Below are 26,443 nucleotides of genomic sequence, written 5' to 3' on the forward strand. Positions count from 1 at the left end.
ATCTCACGGTCTGTGGGTTTGAGCCCCGCGTCGGGCTCTGTGCTGAGGCTCAGAGCCTGTGCTCAGAGCCTGGAGCCTGCTTCGGATTCTGTGTCTCCCTCTCTCTCTGACCCTCCCCCGTTCATGCTCTGTCTCTCTCTGTCTCAAAAATAAATAAACATTAAAAAAAATTAAAAAAAAAATCAATGTCTCCTATTCTGCTCTGGAGACAGCTAAGCTACAGGCCTCTCCTACTGGTGTTCAGTGTAAAGTTCTAAGAGCCTGTAGGTAGAATGTGATGGGTACTGGAGCCCCATGGATCACCTCCACCTACCACAGCCAGGGGCCCAGCAGAGGACAACAGTGACGGATGTGGAGCTGACTGTGAAGCTGCCTAGTTCCTGGTTTGCCCCCAAAGGGCTCAAGCTGAGCCAAACAGCTGCAGCACCAGCCCTGGCAGTGAAGTCTTCCAATTGCACAATCACAGGCCCTAGCAATGCATGGGACTCCCTTGGGGGGTCTCCGACTCTACTACAAGCTACTACAATTACCAAATCCACACAGCTGGAAACTTGTGAATGGGCCAATGAATCGGTTTCTGGGGTTTCTGGTGGAGTAAGGAGTTAAGGAGCCAAGAACCCAAGAGTTTTCTTTTCCCTCTCATACTCACTCATGCAACCAAAAATTACAGAGGGCTCATTACGCATGAGGAGCTGGCCTAGGCACTACCTAAGAACTGGGTCCGGCACTCTGTTCCTGCCAGCCCCCTTCCCCCTTTCCCAGCCCCTTGCCACTCCTCAGCAAGCCTTTCACGGACCCCTGTTCATGATGAGGGCCGTGATTGGAGGGCAGTCCAACAGCACTCCTCACCTACAAAGCACCTTATAAACATTCATCAACCCACATGGTGTCCACGAGAGACATTCGTGGCTTCATATTACAGAGAAGTGTGCACAGGGTACCAGAACTGCCCCCAGGGAGAGGACCACACCTCAGAAAACGGCCCCAAGTCTTCCATCGCACCTGCAAGAGTGAGGCAGAATGAGTTTTCTCACTACTCCCCCGTCTGCTACCCACTTAGCTAATTCTTCACAAATGTTCCTGTCATTTCTTCCGTTTTGCCAAAGAACAACAGCAACAATCACAATCACAAAAATTTTTCTCGGAGTAGATGACTTCATCCTTCTGCCAGCCCCACCTCTGAGACTCCAGCAGCCATGACAATAATGGGCTGGTGTTAACAAGAAGGACTAAGTGACTGGGGCCATTCAGAGGGTAAGAAAACACCCATCTGCAGGTGCTCACTAGCATATCCGAGGTGGTCTGAGGCAGCCTCTGTGAGACCACTGCTCTGATCAGACCCACACAGTCTGTGTCAGGCCAGCAGCCTGGTCCTTGGTGTGGCTAATATGGGAGTGAGATGAGAAACCTAGGCTGCCTCATGATGCTCTGGAGATGGGTTTGTATCCCCACAGCCCCAAATGCTTTCTTGGCTCTTGGATGGGGCACTCAGTCTATAAGGGATGTGAAAATATCACGAGTGACTGAAATATCCCTTGCAAATGTTGTCTGGGGTAGAAGACGAAAGACTTTCCACTTGAAGAGGTGCCAAATTATTGCCTGCCTGGGGCACTACATATCTCAATTCAGATCTGTTTGGAGGGTGGTATCCACTTAGAGGGACAGGCTCAGAGCACCCTCCCCATTTTGTTATCCCGTTTTTAAATTTTTTTTAATGTTTGTTTACTTTTGAGAGAGAGCATGCGCATGTGTGCTAGCGTGAGCAGGGGAAGGGCAGAGAGAAGAGAGAGAATCCCAAACAGGCTTTAGAGCTGTCAGCTCAGAGCCCAACGTGGGGCCCGAACTCATGAACTGTGAGATCATGATGTGAGTTGAGATCAAGAGTTGAACACTTAACCTACTGAGCCACCCAGGCACCACTCACAGAGCTTAATTTAATCCAGTCTAATTCCATGGTATAGAAGAAAACCAAGAGGAAGTGATGTGTTTAGTGGAAAAGGTGATGAGAGAAAGGCACAGAGAAGATAAAATGAAGGACACAGCCCTACAGAAAGAATCACACCAGCTCCAGGGAGAGAATTTAGGCAAGGCATTGAGGAGCAAAGCTGACATTATTACAGTGACATAGGAAAATGACTGGGACAGAGACAAGAAGTGGGATGGCTGGAAGCCTTGTCTGCCACTCCAGCTTATCAGGAGCAAAGACCTTGCTCCCATCAGTCCCATATCACACTGGCAGCTGGGAGTCAACCCGTCTCCTTGAGTCAGACAAATCACCATCACCGTGGCCCTTCAGGACTTCTACCGCAGGGGAGAGGGGCCTGCTGCCCACCTCTTCTCAAATGACTACCAACCTGCAATGAAAATGCACATACTTCTCCTGGGATAGATGCTGAAGCCACAAAGAATGAGCTGACAACTCCAAAGGCAAGAAGTAAGTCAGAGGAGGGGCCGGTTGGCAGCCTGGCATCTCAGGAGGAGAGAACCATCAACCTCAGTGAGTTCAGAGCCTCAACCACCCGCACCTTGGCTCCAGGACCAGCCCCCGGTTCCTACAAGAGGCACGTGGACTCTTGTTGGGCTCAGAGTCATTTGAGGCCACTTATCCTGCTGGAAGAATCCTGTGAACACAGAGGACCAAAGAGACAGATGTCCCCCATTCCATGACATTCCAAGGCCTTGAGCAACTTCTGACATATCTAGGTGACACTAAGAGTCTTCCTTACCAACCTAGGGTGTGATCTGAACTGCAGCTTTATTACTTATCACTTATGTGACTTTGGATAATGATTTGAGCTCACCAAGCCCCTCTTTCTGCAAAATGGACATAAGACTACCTGTCTCACACAGTTGTGTGGTCTGGAGAGGATGGATGGAGAGAGCCTAGCATAGTGCCTGGCACATAGTGGGTCCTCAGAATATGCTATTATCACTGTTACCAGGAGCAGCACTTGGGAAGGGCCTCTATCACTGGGTCATTCACATCTCTAAGAAATGCACGGGCCACCCTGTGCCCTGGGGACTTCCCCTTTGCAATTCCTGACGGATTTAGCTTTTGTGGGGACTTGCCACCCCAGGATTGTGAGCCTTGTAAGCAAACAGCTTTCTGAGAGGCAGAGGAACTTCCTCCGGGAGCTACAAAACCTTGCTGCCAGGCAAATGACAGCCTGGGTATTTGTTTTAATTTAGGCTCTTGTCAAGAGGAAACTTTATGGCTAACAGCCCAAACATGACTGCACAGCACCTCCCCAGGAAGCCTCATTCTATGGCTCTCAAATAAGCCATTTTGAGGAGGGAGGCAGGGACTCCTCACATTGCTGCCAAGTCAGTGCCTTCCCCCCTCCAGGCTGCCCCCAGGAGCCCAGAGGCTGGGGCAGCAGCATAGCAGACAGCTCAGATGCCTGCCTGCCTGAGTCAGGGCTGGTTAACAGGCACCCCTAAAGAAGGCCTCAGTCGAATTCCCTTTTCAGGTCCCATCTTCCTCTGGTCAGAAATTTTCAAGGAGACCTCAGACAATTTTGCTTCCCTGCTCTAAGTGGCAGGGGGAGGGGTGGTAGGAAAACTTGGAAATAATTAGGTTAGGGAGTCTTTGTCAGGGCAATAGAGAGGAAGTCAGACACAGATTTCCATAGGATTCTATGCTTTGAGAAATACAGAAACCACTACTGGGTTTCGCCAGAGAGCCAGAAATATTTGGGAACATAAGTAGCATGTGAATATGAGGCATTGTTATTACTGTTATTTGCAAGAGCACAGCTAAGAGGTCACTAATCCTTCCTTCAGGTCAGGAGCTGATCTGCAGCAAGGCTCTGAACAGATGTGTGCCCCCATTCACACAGACACACGTGCATACACACGCCACACAGCCATGGGCCCTGACCTTCACCCAACGGATGCTGGCCTCTGCAGGGGAAGGAGCAGATGGAGTGGCTGGGCTTGGTGCAAGACTGACACCCAGGGGATCTGGCTTTGCCCCTTTGATGTTGAAAAGCCAAAGTGGAATGAACCATCACAAGGAGAGCTCCTATGGAGGGGGGGTGGGGGGGGGGCGGAGGAAGGAAAAGAGGATGGAGGGGGAGGAGGAGGGAGAAGAGGGAGGAGAAGAAGGTGAGGGGAATGATGGGGACCCAAGGGGATACAGAGGTCAGAGGCTGGATACTGAGTACCGAGGGGCCTCCAGGGCAAAGCCTTGGGGGGTTCAAGGCACCGTCCCTGTCTATTCCTCTCTTCACCCATATAACCGTCAACAAGGTATCGGAGCCAGGTTAACCCTTAAAAATGTCCTTGTCCCATGGCATCCAATGTCCAGAAACTGAGCTTGCCTCCCCCAACCCCTGCCCCCCGCCTCAGGACTCTGGGCTAGGAGACATAGCAAGAGAGTGGGAGGGTCCCACTGAAGTGCTCAGAGAGGGCAAAATCCACTCACTGGCTTCTTCAGGGGCCTGCAGGACCCTCTTCTTAAATCACTGAAAGCTCTGGGGAAGATGTCTCAAGGGAGGGTGGAGAGAAGCGCAGGGCTTTTAGTCACCTAAGCAAGGCAGGGTGTAAAGTGGGGGTGCTCACGGGGAGCCCCCAGAATGTACGAGTGATCAGTTACACATCCCCAGCGGCAGTGCAAGAGCAATCACATGATCGAAGCAGATTTGGGAATGAGGGGGTGGAAAAGCCGAGGTTTTTTTTTTTTTTTTTTTTCCTTTTCTTTTTTGGGGGGTGGTGAGGGTGGGGGTGGCGATGAAGCTGGCAGGAAAGACTGCTGAGCCCGAGGTTTTCAGCTCCTTCAATCCAAATGGCCCCCATGGAGATCTGCCCCTACAGACCCTCCCACCCGACCCCACCTCCACCCCAAAACACACAACACCCCAGGATGTCCCCGAGGTGACAAACTCAGGCGCCAAGGACTTTGCCAAAATGGCCTTTCTGCTTCAGCGTGGACAGAAGGAGCAGTCAGTCGGGAAGCGGAGGGAGCCCCCTACAAGGGCTCTCCTTCCTGGGGGCTGGGGAGTGCTCAGTTACACAACAGGTGGGAAATGGGTGACACAGCTCTCCAAGCCCCGTCGGTCCACCGGCCCCCCACCCGCTCCAAGTCCGCTCTGGGGACCCCATCTGCGGCCGATGGCGGGGGACCCACGCCTCTTCCCCGCCTCCCGGCCCGCTGGCACCCGGCCTGCGGCGCCCGCAGCCCCCTGCCCGCGCCGGGCTCCCCAGACAAGCCCGGCGGTCGCGCCCCGGGGCCGTCGGGGCGCCGCGGCCCGTTCCCGCCCGGCCTCCCCGGCCCGAGCGCACACGTACTGCTGTAGAGGGTGTCGATCCAGGAGAGGCGCGGCAGGCCCCGGTGGCTGAGCGGCTCCATGCCCGCGGCTCGGCGCGGCGGCGGCGGCGGCTCCGTCAGATCGGAAACCCGACCCTCATCGCACAACAAAGGAGGGAGGGCGCGGGCGGCGGGCGGGCGGGCCGGCGGGGAGCCGGGAGGGGCGGCCAGCCCGGGAGGCCGAAGTTGCCGGGCGCGGGGTGGAGGCGGGGGCAGGCAGGGAAACAGGTAGCAGGGAGGAGCCGGAGCTGCCGGGAGAGGAGGGGAGGGCGGGCGAGGGCAGGCGAGCGCCCCCGGGAGCCCTTCCGGCCGCAGTGGCCTCGGCGAGCCCCGCTGCGGATCCCCGAGCGGCGGCCCCGCAGCGCGCCCGCAGACTAGCAACTTCCCGGGGGCTGCGCCGTGGCCAGGGGCGGGGGGCGGGGGCCGCGACCAATCGGCGCGAGGCTTCCGCGCCCCCTCCCCCGCCGCAGCACGCCTCCAGACCCGGTCGGGGGTGCGGGGAGCAGCCCCAGTCCCCACGGACGCCCAGACGCGAGGGGCTCCAGCCCGTGGCGGAGGAGTGGTCCCGCGGGGGTCTCCGGGCTGCGGTGCAGGCCCAGGCTCCGCTTCTTCCCCTCAATGCGCTCAGCCGAATTCTGGCAACCCGCAGACTAAGTGCCGCGGGGAGACCTATGGGCCCCGCAGGGGTGACATCACCTGACACCCCAGGATCTCCAAGCGCAGTTTCTGGGGCCGGTGCGGCCGTCAGGCCCCTCCCCTAGACAAGCCTGGGGGACGGCGCTGACGGGGTTAATGTCCTGCCCGCCCGCGGAAAGCCTCGGCCGCGCGGGAACTCTTTCCTTCCAAACCTTAACAACCTCATCTATTTCAACACCCGTGACCTAAAAGCCGGGCAGTTCGGCCCTACACACCAGAGGGCGGCGGCTGGAGAAAGGCGGGAGGCCGGGGGTTGAGTAGGGGCAGTGGAGGACCAACTGCGGGCAGGAGAGCCTCCAGGGTCTTCCCTGGGGTCCCCGGGAGACTTCTTTGGGGATCTACAGCCGCAGCCCAGGAGGCAAACCTTGTATATATAATCACATGCAGGCTGAGGGAAGTCTGGGGTCAAGATGCCTCTGAGAACAAAACCTGAGGAAGTAAAATTCCTTCTAAGACTTCGCAAGAGCAGTGGAGAGGTTGGGGGAGGGGGTGGTGGCGGAGGGCTTTAGGCCTCCTAGGTGCCAATTCTATGGGACCCAAGGCAACTTTGCTGCAGATACGGTCCTGTGGGACCCTGGAGGAGGGACCAGGCTAGGGTGGGCAAGGGCAGGGGGCGCTGAAGCTCCTCTCCAGAACCCAACAGAAGCGAAGCAGTGGGCCCACCAAGGGAACCCTGCGCTGGGCCATTTATGTCAGTTTTACCTCAAATAGTGACGTCTCTGATAGTGGAGCACACCCTCCCCACCCCTCAGCCCCCATCATCAAGCAGCTGGCAGGCAAAGCCTTCATGGGACCCAGCTCTACTGGGACCCATCCACATGGGGGCAGGGCTCCTTCCTCATCATTCCAAACAAGCACAGATCTAGTTCTTTTGAGGAGAGAAGCAGACCCTCACCCATAATGCTGAAAGGAAGCCTGCAGCCAGTTCCGGCAGCTGCTTGGGTAGAGGCCTCCAACTCACAGCAGGTCAGGTGAACCCCTGGGAAGGTGCAGGGGAAGGGTGTGAAAAGCCTCCACAGGTGGCTGCAGTGGGTGTTTTTCAACTCTGAGGTAAGGCTGGCCCCTCCCTGCATCCACTCAGCCTTCCCCCTTCCCAACCCTCCTGGCTCAGACTCTGCCTCCGTCTCCTGCGGCCCCTCCCTGCTCAGCTGTCACCCTCCCACCATCCCTGACTTGCACACAAGACTGGGAGGGCCGAGTAGGCACCTGGAGCTTGGCAGAGAGGGGGCTGTGCATCTCCAATGAGATGCTCCAGAAATAGAGCCAGGATGGGAGAGGAAGCAAATGAGCTCTCAGAGGAACCGGAGGGAGGATGGTGAGGGTGGAGGAGCAGAGAGGGGCCCAGAGCCTCTCTTCTTCCCACGTGGAAGTCTCAGAAGGCACAGAACCCAGAAGAAAGCTAGAAACAGGAGCTCAGCCCAGGGAAGCAGCAGCACTGCCCTCTCCCCAATAACCACTACCACCATCAAGGCAGCCTGGACCCTCTCTGTACCAGCAGGGGTTTTCCTGATGGCCACATCCGGAAACTGACTGCGAGGAGGCCATAGATGTATGTTTCTGCGTGAGACACATACATTTGCATACATTTTACATTTTTATCTACAAAGGCTTGAACACGCTATTTTCAGCATTTTCAAGCTAAAATGTTACAGTTGCTCTCCTTAGCGTTGCCATAGTTTGCTTTTCTCCTACATTCTGTCCAATCCTGTCCTGGACCTCCCGCTCCAGAACACAATATAGGGTACAGGGAGAGAGGAATCTTGGAGGAACACTTCTAATAATTAACAGAGAATGTCTGCGGTACACCCGGCTTGGATCTTAGTGCTTTGCTTACAAGATTATCTCACTGCGAACCTCAATGTCATCTCTGTTCCCTCCATTTTCTAGATGAGAAACCTGAGGCACTGAGCAGCTAAGTAAACCCTTCCAGCCCTCCTCCATCTCCACACACAGTTTCATACACGTGTCCTGGGAAAGGGTAGTTACCTCAAGATGCCCTTGATGCCTTTTCTGGTGGCTTCCAGTAGGTGGTTAACACCACACAGCCCGACTCTTGGCTTGGAGACAGGTGTGTGGGTCTTTGAGCACCAGGGTGTTTTGAGACCGGAACAGAAGTCTCCAGATTCCTGGCACTAAGGATGGGGGAGGAATTTGGAGAGGCCCAATCCAACTTCCTAGTAAGGAAGGAGTTAAATAATCATTCTCATCTGCATTGTGCCAAAGGTTAAGTGCTCTGCCAACAACCCCAATCTCTCAGAGTGGCGGAGGGGCTTTCCTGTGCGCAGACTGCCCTGATTCAGCGAAGTGCAGACCTGCCTGAGTACCCCAAGGCACTGAATCAGCACTCAACGCACCTCACCTCGCAGCCCACGCTAACCATTCTCTGTCTAGGCTTTTTAGTGAACACTCCCCACCTTTGCAGGTAGGCTGTCCTCAATTCCCCACCTCCCTTGGTGACCACCTGCTCCTGCCTCACCACCCGTTGATTTAAGGGGGACTTAAGGGTCGGTTGCCTTGCCCGTAGTGCTGGGCTGATGATGAGAGGCTGAGTGGGAAGGAGATATATCCCATTCTGAAGGTCAGCGGCCTTGCCCTTAGTTCCCAGGTGTGCCACTCACTGCCTTCACAACAACCAACACTGGATTCTACCAGCCACTCAGCCAGGATGGAAAAAGGGTGACTGTGCTTACAGCCAAAAGTGGGTATCTCCACTTTTCTTGCCTCCTCACTGTTAGCAAATCCTGCTCCACTGTGCACAACAGGAAGGCTCTGGGAGTCCCTGCTTCCTTGATCACCTGGAGGTCACTGCTGGTGAAAAGGATGTCCATTCACCTCTCCCCATGCTGGGGCTGGCAGGGGGTACCAGTGTGCAGAGGTTGGGTGTACAGGTGGGGATGGAGGGTCTATGCATTCAAATTAAAAAAAAACAAAAAAACAAAAAACGCTTGGGTGGCTCAGTTGGGTGAGCAGCTGACTTCAGCTCAGGTCATGATCTCAAGTTTTGTGAGTTCGAGCCCAGCAGCTCGCTGCTGTCAACGCACAGCCTGCTTCAGATCCTCTGTCCCCCTACCACCGCCCCTCCCCTACTCACACTCTCTCAAAAATAAATAAACATTAAAGTAAAAACAAAAACAAAAATCAGACTATGATAGCCAAAAAAACCCCAAGACTTTGTATCCTTCCTGCCAGATCAGCTCTTTCAAAGCTGGAACTGCATCTTTTTTCACTGGGGTATCCACAGCACTCTGCCCAGTGGATGACTGACTCAGGTAGACTGTAAAGCAGCCATAATCATATTGTGCCCCAAGACCAGACTTTCTGCCCAAAGCCCAACAGAATGGCATTCAATAATACGGGTTGAATAAATCAAACGAATGACAGCTAACATTTACTGAGTGCGTCTTAAGTGTGGGGCCCTGCTCTATGTGCTTCATGTAGGTTATCTCACTTAATCCTCATAATAAGCCAATGAGATAGGCACTGCTCTACGCTCCCTACCCCGGAAGTAGACAGGCTAAGTCACTGGCCAGCTAGTAGCTGGTAATACTTGGAAATGAACTGAGATGCTGAATCCAGAGTCCAGGTGTGTAATCTCTGTATTGGGCTGCCATAAGAGTGAACTAATGAATGAACAGAATGAAGCTAAACTCAGAGAGAGGAAGAAACTGGAGCCATAGGGGGAATGCAAAGCAGTGTCATTCCAGAATGCCCCCCCCCCCCCCCCCCCCGCCGCCTCCCCTCCAGGGCCACCAATGATTAAGCAAAAACAGAGCTGGTTTTCAAAGAAAGCCCCATCTACTACAACAGGGCAGATGACTCTGGAGATAAACTAGATGCAGTCAATCCAGTGACAGTTTCCTGAACTCCAGTCCCCACTGAACTCCACTGCTTCTATGCCTTGGGCCAATCTTGAACCTTTCCCATCTCATCTTTTGAGTCTGTAGGTGGGTACCCAGGTAGATCAGGCAGATGACTTCCAGACAATAAACTCTGCTTCCTAGCCGACCTTGGGTGGGAGGGCTGTTTCTGGGTCCTTGCTTCATTTCCTTTACCTTGGTACAGTAAAGCAGCATTTACTGTTCTGAAATTCACCCTCACCCCTAGGGCCTGGAAAGCAGAAAATTCTCCAGGCCTCTATTGGGTCACCTCTTAGGGAGAAGGCTTGGCCTTTGTCCTCTTCTGACCTGTCTCTTCCCAGCCTCCTTGCTTTGCCAATGACAGTGAGATCTACAGATAGCACAGATTAACTCAAAGCCCTCCCCAATTATTTATTTCTCCCAAAGTTTTGTGTCAGCTTGAGTCGTAAGAAATATCTGCAGCCCTGGCAAGACATAAACCAGAGAACTGCATTCATCCCTTTGCTGCCTCCCTCAGCAGCATGGCCAGAAGAAGGCACAGTGACATCCAACTCCCTGTAGTCATGGAGCTCCCCACACATACCCACATGCCCAGCTCCCATGGCCAGTGGCCACAGTGAGCCCAGCTTCTTGGACACAGTAGCTGCCTTAGATTACGCTAAGTATACACTATACCATCTGCAATTTTGGGAGAGTCTCATGCCAACCCCCGGCTAAAGTGGCCCTCCTCACCTGACTTGGCTCAGATCGCACCCCCCAGGGGTCAACGTGAGAGGTTTCCTAAAGAGTCGATCAGAGGGCTCAACAGTAGAGTGTGGAGACCCCTTCCTAATTTACTCACCACAGCATCCCTGTCAGCATTTGGAAAGAAGCCAGCAGAAGAGACTGAAGGATTCTTTAAGTCCCCAAAGTCCAGAGACAAAGTTCAGCGGTTCCAACCTTATCAGCTCTGAGTAAAGCAGAGGCATGTCCACCTGGGGTCAGAGCTCACAGGCTGGCCCTCTGCCCTCCTGTGGCCACCATTCTGCTGAAGCTGGCTGTGCTTCTGGTTCTCTCAGCCAGAGTTCTGCAGATGCATCCCAGCCCCGTGCTGCTCTGCCAGGAACTGTGACGCCACCAGCCAGGCTGGCCCTGTCCCTGTCAGGCCCAGGAGTGGCCGCAGGGGCTGAGGACAGGCTGTCAAGGAGATTGGCTCCAAGAGGTGGTGGCTCGACATTCAGGAAGGCGACGACAAAGGAGCATCAGAGCCTAGTCAGTGGTGCCTGTCATCAGGGGAGTCTTGTGTTGGGGTTACCGTGCAAGTTTGCGGTTGTGTGGCCCTGTCTCTTTAAGGACCAGGCCTCCTTAAGGCAAGTTCCCTCTGCAGTCACTCCTGCCACCAGCAGTCCTGCGGCAGACGGCGGGGGGCTCCCGAGTGCCATCTGGTGGCCCAACAGAGCAGCACCTCAGCCGCCAGACACGGTCCTGCCAACCCTGGCCACGGTCCAGACAAGAGGCCTGGAAATGCCTGTACTCAAATCTCAACCTTGCCTGAGCTCCAGGCTACCATTGTGAGTAATGAGGCTAGGGAAGGCAGGAGGAACTCCATTTGGGGTCAGGAGACATCAGGAACCTCCATGAGTAGCCCAGGAAGAATAACCACCCCACTTGACAAAAGCTTCTCTAAGATATTCTCAAATGGGGCGGGAGGGGGGGGGGCGGTGGTGGTGATTTTTCCAGTTTCCTGGCTTGCTAGCTGCGGGACCTGGAGCACAGCTATGTGTATGTATCCTGTGCCTGTAAACACTGCAACAGTGGCTCTCAATCAGGGGAGGGGTAGTTGGTACTGCCCCACAGAAGTATTTGCAAATGTGTAGGAGTATTTTATTATTTTTTTTTTGTGGGACCGTTTTAAAGCGAGAGATGTTAAAGTATCCTGCAAAATGCAGAACTCCCCCAAACAATGTCTGTCCCCAACAGTGCTGAGAACACTATGTCAAAGTGCTGAGAACACTATTTGGTTAGGGGGAAAACGAAGATGGTCTCTTGGCAAGCTCATACCCCCTCTTTGTTTCCCCATCATTCTTCCATTGATGTCCTAAATTTCACCTTTTGATGTCCTCTAAATTTCACCTTTATAATCTTAAAAGGAGAGAGGAAGTGGGCCACTTTCACAAGGGATGCCCCTTCCCAGAAGCTGGGTATACACCTGTACTCAGCTTGTGTTGGGCAGTCATGACCCTTGAAAGGGAGAGGCAGATGGGTAGGCGGCCTAACTCAGACAGTTAGGAACAGCAGACAGTGTCCGAGAAGAATCACAGAAGACCAGTCACCCCTTTCCCCCAAGGGACCACCCCGCCATCCTTCCCACATGGATGATTCAACCTAGCGCTGGCTTTCTCTCCCTGAACTGACCCAGAACACCCATCTTTTACATAAGGCACTTTGAGGTTCTAGTCATAAAACCTTGTAACTCCTAATTTCTCCTTCCCCAAGTTCATTGCACTCTGTCCTGGGCTAGTCTGCTTAGTCTCATGAACACAGTCTGGTGCCAGCAGCTGACATAAGAAACCAACACATGTGACATGTATTCTAACAAAGGGAGAGTGGAAAAGAACAAAAGTCTGGCTGCAGTAGCCAAAACAAGCCACACAGTGGTCACATTTGACTTGAGTCTGTCAGTTTACACAGTCCCAAGCTCATGAGGCTGACGTCAACACAGAATGGTCAATTGGAGGGAAAACTTGCCCAGCAACCCACAGCAACTAGAGCACTTCCCACTGCTGGCAGAAAAAAGACCCACATCCTTTTGGTGGCACACAAGTCCCTGTGGCCTGGCCCCTTACTTCCTTCCAGCTTCATCTTTCAGTCCCCTGGTCTCTCTTGCTTTTTCAGAACTTTTGCACAGGATGGTATTTCCAGCTAAAATGCCTGGACATTTCTTCATTTTCCCTCCGATCTTAACTTGAATATCACTTCTGCTAGGAAGCTTTCCCTAACCACCAGACTAGGGAGGCCTGCATTTCAGGTTACTTGGTGCTTTTGTAAACCACTCAGTGTCTGTCTCTCCTGCTAGACTGGGCCCTCCAAGAGGATTCCAAACACCTCTCTCTTGTTCACCACTGTAACCCCAGCACCCTGAAATAGTGGTTTCAGTGAATGAATGAGTACATGAATGAAGGGATGGCCAAATATGTTCCTGGTCACAAAGGCTCTGGAATGAGGGAGTATAGACTCTTCAGCCAGCTCAGCTCCACCAGCTGGAGAAAAAAAAAACAAACAAAAAAAAAACAAAACAAAAAAACTCTCTGGGCTGGTTAGGATGTCATGAGAAGGGTCACGCTCTCTGGAAAGACTCAAAAAAACCAACAGGATCCTAGAATCAGATTTGGGGCAAGAGAATTGCTGCTCTAATTAGTTCCTAACTATTCACATGAAATCCCAACTAAAAACTCCCCAATGTACAGGGCTCCCTTACGAAGCAGCCAGCATTTAATGCTGCACTCTTTTCTACCCAATCAGACTCCAACATGGAAATGGAATAGAAACCAAGAAATGGTTCAGCCCGCTAAGGGAACTTTGGTCTCAATTCTCAGAGTCCTTCTCGTGGGCCAGTCCCAAATTTGCAATTACATTTGTTTTTAGAGGAGGGAGGCAAATTGCAGCTCTTCTCTGGGAAAAGAAAAGCAGTCCCTGGGTGTGCACCTGTCCAGTCTCCCCTCCCATTGTGTGGCAGGGGACAGAAGTTGGGAATCAGAGAAACAAGATGCCATTTGCCTGCAGCAATGCTGAACTCCCCTGTTCCGGGGGCCTGTCGGCGGGCGCTGGCACTCACTGGGTTTCGGTGATTACTTTGGTGTCCCTCCAATCAGAGATGAGAAATCTTGCTTTCAGCTCAGTGATGGGAGAAGGACGTGGAAACTGACTCTGGACACCCTGTCTTCCCAAGGACCTAGCTTGAGACGGTCTGAAGGCTGCCTGACAGAGGGCCAGACAGACAGACAGCAGGTTCTGTGGCTGCTGCTTGCACTGAGCCATGGAGGCCCCTGGGCCCAGGGAGCCCTGGAGGCACTGTGCCAGAGTCGCCCAGTCTGCTTGGCACATGTAGAAAAGGAAGAAGATTCCTTTTCATTTTCCCTTCACTGAAAGAAAGAGACAAAACACCCAATTTTTACTCAAGGTTTCATTTGTTGGGCCTTGGCTCTATCATGGTCTAGAAAAATCACCCTAGGCCCCTAGGGTCAGTAACCCAGATGGCTAGTCCTCTAAAGCTACCCGCCAGCTTCTTAACTGCTGCCTAGGAAGGATGTACTGGCATAGGTAATATTCCCAGGGCTCCTCCCTGCCCTGAAATGACGGGACCGGTGGGAGGAGGTCGTAGTTGTCAATGATGGGCAGAGGAATAATAATAGTAAGGGTGATAGCAGCAAACACACGGTGCTTATTGTGGCAGAGCTGATCTAAGGACTCTGTGTATTAAGTCATTTACTTATCAGGGCATCTGGGTGGCTCAGTCAGTTAAGCGTCCGACTTCGGCTCAGGTCATGATCTCAGGGTTCGTGGGTTCAAGCCGTGCGTCGGGCTCAGTGCTGACAGCTCAGAGCCTGGAGCCTCCTTCGGATTCTGTGTCTCCCTCTCTCTGTGCCCCAAACCTACTCACATTCTGTCTTCCTCTGTCTTTCAAAAATAAATAAATGTTAAAAAAAATTTTAAATCATTGAATTATCAAAGTAATCCTGACTACCCCAGAATATGTCTTTGCCCCTCAATACCCCACTACTCCCTCCACAGAAGGGAAAGAGCACTAAACTGAGTATACCCTGAATCTAGGCCCTGGCTCTGCCACTAATCTGCTGTGTGAGCTTGAGAAACCCCCTTTCCCTCTCTGGACCTTGGTTTCCTTACCTTGACATGCAGGGATGAAAGCTGTCCTATGATTCCTTGAGAGGCAGATGACCAGTAAATGGCTGCTAAGAGAGGGGAAAAACTTTCTTCTTTCCCACCCCTCAGTTCCCCAATATTTCAGGAAGTCCCATGGATTTTGAGGGCTGGAAAAGTTGTTCATCAGCCCATTGAATATTCCCTGCGCTTTATATAAGACTCAGTGCCTTTGCCCAGGATACTTGTGATTGTGGATTTGAGACATGCCCAGAAGTCTCCAAGAGGCAAGGCAGTGCTTGGTGGGTCCAGAGAGTAGTGTGGACAGTATGCCATGGAGGGGGTGAGGGACCACCAGTTGGAACTGAGTTAATGACTAAATGCTTCTTAGAGGAAGTGTCATTTGAACCAGGGCCTGGAAGGACACCTCATATTTCACAGGCAAAAATGGTAGGTGGGGAGGCAGTGCATTTGGGGGGGGGGGGGAGAGAAAAGTACAAGCAATTATCCAGAAATGTAATCAGGCAGAAATGGGGGTGAAGAGGGCAATTAGAATGCATGCCTGGAAGAGAAGGTCTTGGGGGGACTTGGGGAGAATATAGGCAGTTGCTAATATAATATGTGCCCTCAGCATGAATTCAGGGACACAACAGCATTTGCAGCTTTTCTTGGGCCTGTCTTTATAAAGAAGGGACACCTTTTCCCTGCAACACCAACAATAAAAGTTTTGGGCTCCCCTCCCCTCCCCTCCCTGTGAATTTGTGGGCAGAGGCATCCAGTTACTGAAAGCCTCAGTCAGTGTGTCCCTGGCTTCACCAATATGTATGTTCTAGGCACTGTGTCAAGCACATTACTTTCACTTTTTTTTCTTTCCAGGTTTATTAGAGTATAATTGACAAATAACATGGTGTAAGTTTAAGGTGTACAGGAGCGCCGGGTGGCTCAGTCAGCTGAGCGACCTTGGTTTCTGCTGAGGTCATGATCTCACAGGCTTGTGGGTTTGAGCCCCACAGCAGGCTCTGCGGTGGCAGTGCGGAGCCTTCTTGGGATTCTCTCTCTCCCGCTCTCTCTCTGCCCCTCCCCAGCTCACAGTGTGCACAGTCTCTCTCTCTTGAAATAAATAAACGTAAAAAAAAAAAAAAAAGATTGAAGTTTAAGCTGTACAATGTGATGACTTATATGCATTGTAAAATGATTACTACAACAAGGTAGAGAAAACTGAGGTATCATTTCTACATCCTGCCTCACCTAAATTTTCACGTCTCCACTGCCCTGGCCCTAAAGAAGAGGACCAGTAGTACACTCAGAACTTTCTCAAAAATTCTTTGTGCTCTGAACAAAGCTAGAGGCCCTGGGGGAAGATAGCACCACATGGTGAGGTATAAGACATTCACTTTCCTAAGGAAGGACGCTGCACTGCTGAGAAACCTTTTCACAGAAACTCAAAGGGTAAAAGTTCTGTGGAACGTTGGTTCTCCTGCAGTGCCATCTGGGGGGGGGCACTTTCCAATGCTGCAGGCGGTATCTAATCTCTGAGGCATCCCTCCCACAAAGGCAGCCCCCTAGCCCTGCCTGGGCCAGGCACAGCTGAGTATTTATAAGGAGCACTTAAGAGAATCATTCCTATTCCAGAGCCACCAGGAAAGAGGGCCTGAGCTCATGGTCTGGGGTGAAGAGGGGGATGGTTGAGGACTTGGACCTGCAGCAGCCTCATGCTAAATGATTTCAGACGTCTGCCCCTGGCCGACCCTTCCAAGGTCAGCCCCATGCTCAGCTTCTAGGCTGGCAGGTTGCAGAGAGGAAGACACTGTCCCTCTGCCTCCCAACCCCTCTGAATACTCAGGCTTTAGAGACCTCCTTAGATCTTAGCCATGACTGAGACGAAACCTGGTTCCTCACCCTGACACCCCTCCCATGGCCCAGTCTTCCAGACAACTCATTGCCCAATCCCTTACATGCCCACTGAGTTATTTTCCAGGTTCCTATTTCTATATGATTATGCAAGTTTCTTTCCTCCACAAAGCCACGTGCTCATCACATGAGGGTAGCCACAAGTCACCAGCAAATGGGAGAAGGGTGCTGGGAAGAGCCCCTTTCCTGGACCCCAGAGCTGTGGGTCGTGTTTCTCCACTCTCTGCAGGAGACCGGGACCACCAGAGGGAGACCAGTGCAGCCCCAGATGAGATCAGGACTTGGTTCTCAGTTTCACCAGAGGGCAGTCCCCAGAGGTGGCCCCTGCACGTGGGCTCTGTGCCAAGCAGCCCGAACAGAAGACAACCGCTCCATACAGGCCAGGAAGAACACAGGCGGTGCCTCCCCTTAACGCCAGCTGGACCCGGCTCCAGCCCTACTCTGCCTCTCAGATCCCTGGCTCTTGGGGCAAATGCACAGTACTGCCCGTTGGAGCAGAGCCACGCTAGGGGCTGCTGAAATAGGAACTTTTGCTGCTCCTGCAGGCCAGAGCCTCCACCCTGGGGCTTAGTTTTGGGGACGCGAGGCCCTTAGGGAAGCCGAGTTGTTTTTTGTTTTGTTGTTTTTTGCTGTTGTTGAGGTATGTTTTGTTTTTGTTTTTTTTCTAGAGGTAAAAGGCCGCTTTTGTAAAAGAAATCCAATTTGCCTCCCACCACGACTAACCACAGATGAGGAAGCAGCCAGAGAGAAGCTCTGGCCCCCGGAGCCCCTGGCTTCCTGCTGTTCTCTCTCAGAGACCACACATGGAGCTGCACACAAAGCAGGCCACATTTCCTTCCAGTCCTACAAGGAACCTTGACTTCCTACAAAGACTACTAATGCCAACGTCAGTACACATGGGCACATCTACCCGTGGCAGCACTTCTGCTAATTTCTAACGTGGCTTTCAGGATCCAAAAGGAAGAGATCTGTCTTGCCAAGGAGAACATAGCCTGAGACACCAACAGCAGCTGACTTCCCACCTGGCCTGCCTGACCCTGCAAGCAAAGATGCCTGATTCCAGGGTCAATGCACTCTCTCCCATGAAGACCCTCGTTCTCAGGGAGCTGGTGGAGGTGTAGAAGCTTTGTTCAGGAGTAGTCAGGGTCACAGACACTTTGGCAAACAAGTTCTTTCTAAGTCTGCGAGAGGCAGGGAAGAATGGGGGAACCTGAACTGTGGCAACATCCTGCTGTGAAGAACACCCAAGCTGCTAGCTCAGAAGCCACACTGCAATTAGCACCCTGTCATTTGCTCACTTGTATACATCTCACATGCCATCAAAAGACCATGTGGGGGCACCTGGGTGACTCAGTTGAGCATCTGACTTGGGCTCAGGTCATAATCTCATGGTCTGTGAGTTCGAGCCCTGCATCAGGCTCTGTGCTGACAGCTTGGAGCCTGCTTCAGATTCTGTGTTTCCCTCTCTCTCTGACCCTCCCCCACTCACACTCTGTCTCTCTCTCAAAAATAAATAAACACTAAAAACAAAAAGACCACATAGAAGGTGTGAGGCATATAGACTGTCTGGTTTTTTTTAACTAGTAGTTTATTCAGGCTCCCCCCCCCCCCCCCGTTCTACAAGTAATGAAGCCACAATACACATTTTTTAGACAATAAAAGAGTAAAATGTACATTAGCATTTTCCAGCCTTTTGGGACATGCATACAGTGGGGGTCTTTGCGGAGTTATAATCAAAGCAGCTCTCCAGAATGGGCTCACAAATTTCTCAGCCACCTATCTGTGGCCAGTCCAGCTTTCATTCTCTCCTGCATCCAGCAAGACAAGTTCTGTCTAGATGAACTATAACCTCACCTTGCTCAAGGCCACCTTGGCCCTAAACACAAAGATGAGCCACTGGGAGGAAACTCTAGTTCATCATCCAACTTTGCTCACGGTGCAAGCGAGATGTCTCTGGTTCCTTGGGGGAGGGAGGAACATCACCCACTTGTCAGCACTGCCCAAGGATACTAGAAACATAGTCTCATCTGTAGTGTCCTCAGTAGGAATCTGAGAACTGCTCCTGATAGCACCTGGGGACTCTTTCTTCCATGGAGCTGGGCCACAGCTTTGAGATTAGAAGGAAGTTTTAGGATTGGCCAGGGTGGAAACTGAGGAGGAGGAGGGGAGGGAGGGAGGTGCAGGAACAGAGGTTCCTGTAAAGACAAAGAGAGGTTTGAATTCACCACCCAAACCCCAACCTGTGACAGGGACAAAGTAAATGGAGGTTGGTTTGCTATTCTAATCTCAGGAGAACAGGGGAGAGACGTGCTTTATCAAATTTTTTCACATCATGCCGCAGGCAAGAGATGCCGTGTCTGCACAGCATGCTGCTGGGGCAAGCAGAGATGGAAACAATCAGTATCTCCTCACACCTTCAACACATTCTAGGCACTCTGACTGGGAAGCTCGGGGAAGGAACAGGGAGAGATGGCCGTCCTATTTTCAACAAACCTCCCAGTGGCCACAGTCTTCATAAGCATTTCTGACTTTAGAAGCCCCCACAACTGCCAAGATGAAATCAGTGAAACTCCAAGGCAGCAGTCCTGGTCCCCACAGCTGATGACATGGGACAATGCCCAGGTGAATTCCCCTGTATACTCAATGGGGCTGAGGCATGCTTCCCAGGAGGACACCCTATCCGTGGGGCATGGTACTGAAGAGTTGATAGCCTAGAGGAGAATGCCATGGCTTGGGCCAGACATTAATTTAGCCAATCTTGTCAAAAGGTTCCTGTTTCCTGGCTCAGGAGTCCAAAGGCCTGCCGGCCAAGAGAGAAGCTGACAATTACTTTACAAAAGCAGAACTGCCCACACAAGAGTGGCTCTTCTTGGGCTGGGTTAGCCCACCTTCCCATTCCAGGTGCAGGAGGAGGGTGGGGACACCTGCTAATTCCCCCAGAACACTGCTGCTAAAAGCACCCAGCATGTTGCAGGACCATCCAAAACCAATCACATCAGCAATAGCGTCACGGGGCCAGTTTCTGGGCTGCTGCAATTCCGGATGCAGAGTTTAATGGTCAGGATGTGGGTTCCAGAGACAGAAAAGACCTGGGTTTAAGACCTGGTGCCCATAATTCAATCTCTCTGGACCTTGGTTTCTTTCATTGTGAAATGAGGATAGTCATGGTAACTGCCTCATCTGAGACGGTTGAAATGGGATAACAGATGTAAGACACCCTCCATGGTGCCTGCTCCATGCTTGCTACACACTCAGCAACGTTAACTAACATCATTATGCTGCTTGAGCTTTGTGGGCGCACACACACCACTCTCTGGAGGGCCAAAACAAGGCAAAAAGTGAAACAGCTCCCAACCCCCGCAAAGGTTACAGCAAACCCAGTGAAGAGATACTGTGAGATGTGCTGAGGTTACCAAAGCCAAACCACACCCTTTGTTTTCTGTAGGTGTCTCATCTTTATTGCAGTTAACTCATTAGCATTTTTAAAACAGTCAGAGCAACCCTAATCCCTATTAGAAGTGTGTATCCTCCATACTTTGCTATTCCATAGCTGCTAGAGCAAGAAAAAGAAGATCCATCTAGAAAAATATAATCCCTTCACCTTAAAGTCAGGGCTGTCAGGCCTACGAGAGCCTGGGAGTTTCTAGACTGGTAAAGGTCTTTGAAAGGCTTCCAGGATAACGGAAACTGAAAAAGTCAGTTCAGTATAGACTTTCTTGAGGAACAGAATTTTCTCCAAGACTCCAAGTATAAAGCACCCGCCTTGGGCAAAAGGGAAATGGGTCTGAAGTGTCTAAGTGTGCTCATAGAAAAAAAAGATATATGGGTAATTTTATGTTAAAATGTTAAAATTGTAAACCTTGGATTATCTAGAGTAAACACTAAATCAGAATGGTGGACTAAGAAAAAAATTTTCTTAGAAATTAGTATATATGAATCCCCCCCCCACACACACACACACATAAATGATGAGATCACATTTAAGGGCATTTCCCCTGTGGACGAAGAACCCAACTTCCCAACCCTCTTCTGAAGGACCTCGGGCTATGGTGTGCCCACCAGAGTGTATAACACTCTTTTCATGTTTTCATATATTAGCTCTTGGTAAATGTTGCATGAAATTTGATGATCCTGCTAGGAAAGGGAAGATGATTCATCATCATCTATTCCTAATCCACAGACCCTTGATGAAAGCCTGCTAGGTTTAGGGTTTGAAACACTGGGGCTGGAAACACTGGTTTGAAGACAAATGGCCCTCTTATTTACACGAGGAGGCTCCAGACGCCTGCAGAAATAGTAAATTCAGCTCTCCCTACTAAGTCCTCTACTAGTTCCAGCATAAGCCTGTGTGAGAAGCACGTCCTGGGGAGGCCCTCTTGGATGGGGCCTCTGACCCCAGCGGGGCTCCCGGACAGCTCCTGGGGGGCGGGGCCAGATGGGGGCGGGGCCGCGGGCTCCTGGTCACGTGACAGGACGCAGCAGCATTTAAATTTGAAACGGAGCACCGCGGCTAAGCCTTGTTGCCAACCAGAGTTGCCTCCACCTGCACGCGTGATTAATCCGACATCAAATCAGAAGTCGGGTGGCTGCCCGACGCTCGAGGACCCCGGCAGGGTAGGCGGCCTCGGTTTCTGCGGTTTACGCAGTTATTGTGATGCAAATGTATTCAGGGATGGGGCCTTGTTTCTCTGACTCGCGCTCGGAGGCAGATGCCGAAACCCTCCGGGGATCTGCCTACATACCCTCAGCACCTTGCGGGGTGAAAGGAGGCCCAGGCTCTCCCTGCTGTGGTGGGAAGGGACCGGCCAGGGGGTGCGGCATGTGTGTTGGTCTGGCCACGCTGCAGCCAAACAACTAGACGTAAGCGGTGGACATTCCAGGAGGCACTGGCTAAAGCGGGAGGAACCAGCGCCAACCTTTTATTCAGGCTTTAAAACAAACAGATCAAAGAGTTTCCGTTTCCTGGCCTCGGTGTCAGATCCACTGGGGAAATCCCAGGAGCAGAAGGGGAAAGAGCGGGAAAGCACAGGCGCACCTGTCCTAGGCGGCAGGACAGCCTACTTCCTCTTGGTGTCTCCCCCAGCTCTTACTGGTAGGAGCCACGGTCAGGGTCTCCAGGATTTCCCCCAGGGGCACTTGGGGGAACTACTACAGTCCCTAGCATCTGAAAACATTCCTTGGAAGCGCTTCAACGATGTCTTTTCACAGGGTTTAAAACGTCCTAGCAAAAATGGAAGATCTGAAATCCAGATGAGGGTTACCTGAAATTCAAATTATCAGGCAAGGGTTTGCTTACTCAGGTCTCCAAAAGTACAACTGCTAAAGGAGAATGTAGCCAAGTGGAAGACCCTAGTGTCCTTTAGACTCCTTCAGACCATTTTGGGTTTGTAAGAAATACACCAGTGGGCAAGGCTCATTCATTTATTTTTCTTAAGACTGGTGCCTCCATCTCTCTCTCTCTCTCTCTCTCTCTCTCTCTCTCTCTCTCTCTGAGTTTATTTATTTTGAGAGAGTAATTAAGCAGGGGAGGGGCCGAGAGAGAGAGGATCCCAAGCAGGCTCCACACTGTCAGCACAGAGCCTGCCTTGGGGCTCAAACTCACCAAAGGTGAGATCATAACCTGAGCCGAAATCAAGAATCAGACATCAGATGCTTTACCGACTAAGCTACCCAGGCGCTCCTCTGTCTCCTGAAAAAGAGGCACTGGCCCTTTTCAAAATAAGAAACATGGCTTCAAACTAATTAGCTGTGGATCCCTTGGCACATTACCCAACTTTCTTAGGCCTTGGTTTTGTCATCCATAAAATGGATTAATAATACTAACCTCTTATGGCTGTGAGAACAAATGAAACAATGAACAAATTAGATATGAATACTTGTGTGTGTGCCATAAAAGGACTAGAAATACAACAAACTGTTCACTGCAGGATTTTTCTGGAGAGAGGAGTGTAAGTGGTGGGAATAGGTGACTAGAACTGATATGTTTTATTACAAAGACTTCAGTACTATTTTCATCTTTATATTAAAAATGTTTATTCATAATACAAGGACTGATTCATGGTATGTACTCATGTTAATTTTTAAAACTGAGATCTGGGGGGGCCTGGGTGGCTCAGTCCATTAATCGTCTGACTTTGGCTCAGGCCATGATCTCACGGTTTGTGAGTTCAAGCCCTGCATTGGGCTCTGTGCTGACAGCTCAGAGCCTGGAGCTTGCTTCAAGATTCTGTATCTCCCTCTCTCTCTGTCCCACCCCTGCTTGTGCTCTGTCTCTCTCAAAAATTAATAAACTTTAAAAAAAGAATTAAAAAAATAAAATAAAACTGAGATCTTAATTCTAACTTAATTTTCCTTTGGGGCTTCTGTTTCAAGGTGGAAGATTGAACACGTAGAGGGTTTTTTTGTTTGTTTTACACCATTTTAATAAACTTGTCATATGCCTCTCCCTCTTAACCCAAATCTCTAGACATGATCTAAATCATGTATTAACACAAAACCTGTAACAGGATACCCTAACACAGGGTACTCTGAAGACCATGAATTCTAGGTAATCCCTGAAAGAGGGGATAGGGGTATCAGGTTGAAAGAAGAGACCACAGGCAACAACATACCCAGGAGAGGACTGCTACCAAAACAGTGGGTAGGGTGGGGTGCAGGAAAGAAGTAGATCCTGGAGGAGGAGGGCACCTAGGGACAGACGGCTCTCTGGGACTCTAGCAGAGAGGAAGTAGGAGGAGTGCCCAGGTGGTTTAGCACCCAGAAGTCCCTTCTGTCCCATCCTCTCTTCCCCAAAACCCAGAGCCCAGCTGCCTTTTTCACACAGTGGCTTTTATTCCATTTCTGGTTCATAGAGATGTAGATCTTATTTTTAAGCACAGCTATACCTTTTTAATTAGAGAAAAAGTTTTATCTATCATGGCTTTGTTTAGAGCAGAGGGAAAAGCTTAAAGCATGAAGTCACAGCATGAACTTGATCTGAAGTTTGAAATGATTGATTTTCCAGGAAAAATAAGTCCAAATATTGGTTTGAGAGGAAAACGGAACAAATTATTAACCCTTAAGAAAATGGACAAGTAGGCAAAGATCTGGATATGAGATTCTGTTGGCTCTAAAGGTAAGGACATCTAAATCTTTACAAACAGAAAATGCCCATGTTATATGAACTGTTCCATGTCACTGAAACAGATGGAAAGCTACCCAACTAATTTCATGATACTACCATAACTCTGACACTAAAACTGGATAAGGACAGCAAAAGAGAGAAAACTATAGATCAATATTTCCTATGCCATAAATGCAAATGATCTTAATTTTCAAATAGCATATTGAATCTAGCAATGATTTTATTATTTTTTTAAGTTTATTTATTTATTTTGAAAGAGAGACAGCACCTTTGCCCTCATGAGCAGGACAGTGGCAAAGAGAGGGAGAGAGAGAATCTCAGGCAAGCTCCATCCTGTCAGTACAGAGACCCTCTCGGAGCTTAAACTCAAAAACCTGGTGAGATCATGAACTGAGCCAAAATCAAGAGTTGGACACTTAACTGACTGAGCCACCCAGGCGCCCCTAACAATGTTTTTTAAAAAATAAGTATGTCTCAGAGGCACTATGCTTGGTTGTGCAGGTTGTGCACTGCACAACTTGCTGTTGTGTGAATAAGTTGTTTAGTGCACCACTGAACCTGTATATCAGATTCTGTATATCAAACCAAATAGGATTTCATCCCAGGAATATATACCTAGTTCAACATTAGGAAATCTATTTGTGTAATTCACCATATTAATAGATTAAGGAAGAAAAAAGTGTATGATCATCTTAACATATTTGAGAAAACCATTTGCCAAATGTTAACACTCATTTCTGCTCAGAAAAACAAAAACAAACAAACAGAAAAAATACTCCCAGAAACTAGAAATAAAAAGAACAGCAGGGGCTCTGAGAGTCCTAAAATTCTCACTGGGTTGGTGAAGTATCCACATACAAATTCTTTGAGGTTACCCTCATTGATCCATTCCATAAAGCTATTGAAAGAAATCCTGACACCCAGTGGGTCACCAAACTAGTTCACCAGCACAGGGAGATGCAAGGGCTGACATCTGCAGGCTGCAAGAGCCATGGCCTTGGAAAGGGTCCCAAGTTCTACCACGATACTGGTGGTTCTTGCCATGCAGTTTGCAGAAGACACAATACTCTCCGGCTTCAACATCACCCACCGCTAATATAAGTAATGTTTGTAAAATTCTTACCTGATAAACAATTCAGAGTAGTCAAAAAAAAAAAAAAAAAAAAAAAAAAAGAAAAGAAAAGAAAAGAAATAACAGCAAATTTCCTTAACTTAAAAGTAAATCTATGATTAGCATACTACTCAGTGGTAAATGGTTAAATGTATTCACATTAAATCTTAAAAATTGGGCAAAGAATATCACAAAGAAGAGGAAATAGGAGTCACCAAAGAATATAAGAAAAGATACTGTATCCTTATTAGTAATTGGGGTCATATGTACATTGAGATATGTTTTTATCCATTAGATTGACTGGCACAAATGAAAAATAGTAACAAATGTTGGCGAGAGAGTGAACAGGTTGTCTCAAAAAGTGTGGGGAGAGTATAAGCTGGAACATTTTTGGAGGACAATTTGATATTAATATTTAAAATGCACATGGTTTTCAACTTTGCAAGTCCATGTCTAGGTCTTCTCTAGAGAAATACTCACACATATGCACACATGGGTTATGTACATGGTTTTTCATTGTGTACATGGATTTAATCGTAGTGTTGTGTGGAATAGCAAGAAATTGGGACATCCTTCCAGGGATGAGATTAGATTTGTCCCCTTTCTCTTTTCTCTAGAAAAGAGAAATGCCCTCCCCCAAATGCTCTTGGAATCACAGACCTTATAACCTTATAATTCCTCGGGCATTCTGTCGTAAGTCAACCACTTTGGAACCACTTACATCAGAGGCGGCCTCCTTGCTGCAGTCTAGGAAAGATGGTGTAAGAAGACCCACTGAGTTCTAAGGGTTTAAAAAGAGAAGTTTTCCAAGGTCACCTGGGTGGCTCAGTCGGTTGAGCGTCCGACTTCGGCTCAGGTCATGATCTTGCGGTCTGTGAGTTTGAGCCCCACATCAGGCTCTGTGCTGACAGCTGGAGCCTGGAGCCTGCTTCAGATCCTGTGTCTCCCTCTCTCTCTGCCCCTCCCCTGCTCATGCTCTGTCTCTCTCTCTCTGTCAAAAATAAATAAACATTAAAAAAAATTTTTTTTTAAAGAGAAGTTTCCCAGACCCTCCCTCCACCCCCCACGATGGGTCCCCTGGGGAAAGGAAATAGTGGTGATCCTAGATCCTGTCCTTTCGGCCTTCCTGGACAAAGGGACACATGGGAAGCAGCTCTGTCTGTGACCCAAAGGCACAGGGTATCAGGAGCAGGTGCCCTTGGCCAGTCTTAGCATTTTCCTGTCTCCAGACCAACAGCAAGCTGCACTGGGTCTCGATCAATGCGTTCCCACATGACTTGCATGTTTTCTGTTGGCCTGCACAGTGAGCAATCTTTACTCCTAATGAGGCTCGAGTTCTTTACCGCGTTGAGTGTGGTGGCACTGACGACCACTGCTCCCTCTTTGACTCTAAGGGACAGCGACAAGGGGGAGCTGCCTGCGATTTCTGCTGGTAGGCTTGTGGGCACTGGAGAAACAAAGAAAAATGTCAAAGGATGCGTCCTCAAGATTGTGAAGCAGTTGCTATTGCTTTTGTAACCATTGGTCAGCCTGCAAAGATGTGGTAGTTGAACACAGTGGTTACCAACAGTTTTATACAG

The 26,443-nt window shown here is 50.2% G+C and overlaps 1 protein-coding gene across 7 annotated transcripts in view; it reads right to left on the bottom strand.

Annotated features, from left to right (window-relative positions):
- ABR (ABR activator of RhoGEF and GTPase) overlaps positions 1–26,443 on the bottom strand; it is a 183,583-nt gene that overhangs the window by 133,016 nt on the left and 24,124 nt on the right. The window contains exon 1 of one of the 7 annotated variants that reach the window (XM_043585536.1): positions 5,290–5,421. The exons of the other annotated variants lie outside the window; for them this stretch is intronic. Coding sequence (XP_043441471.1) covers positions 5,290–5,350 — 61 coding nt within the window. The 5' untranslated portion in view covers positions 5,351–5,421. Of the gene's footprint in view, positions 1–5,289; positions 5,422–26,443 lie in introns of those variants that run through there. 7 annotated transcript variants of the gene reach the window in all.

Source organism: Prionailurus bengalensis, chromosome E1, assembly GCF_016509475.1.
Source record: "Prionailurus bengalensis isolate Pbe53 chromosome E1, Fcat_Pben_1.1_paternal_pri, whole genome shotgun sequence".
Lineage (NCBI taxonomy): Eukaryota > Metazoa > Chordata > Mammalia > Carnivora > Felidae > Prionailurus > Prionailurus bengalensis.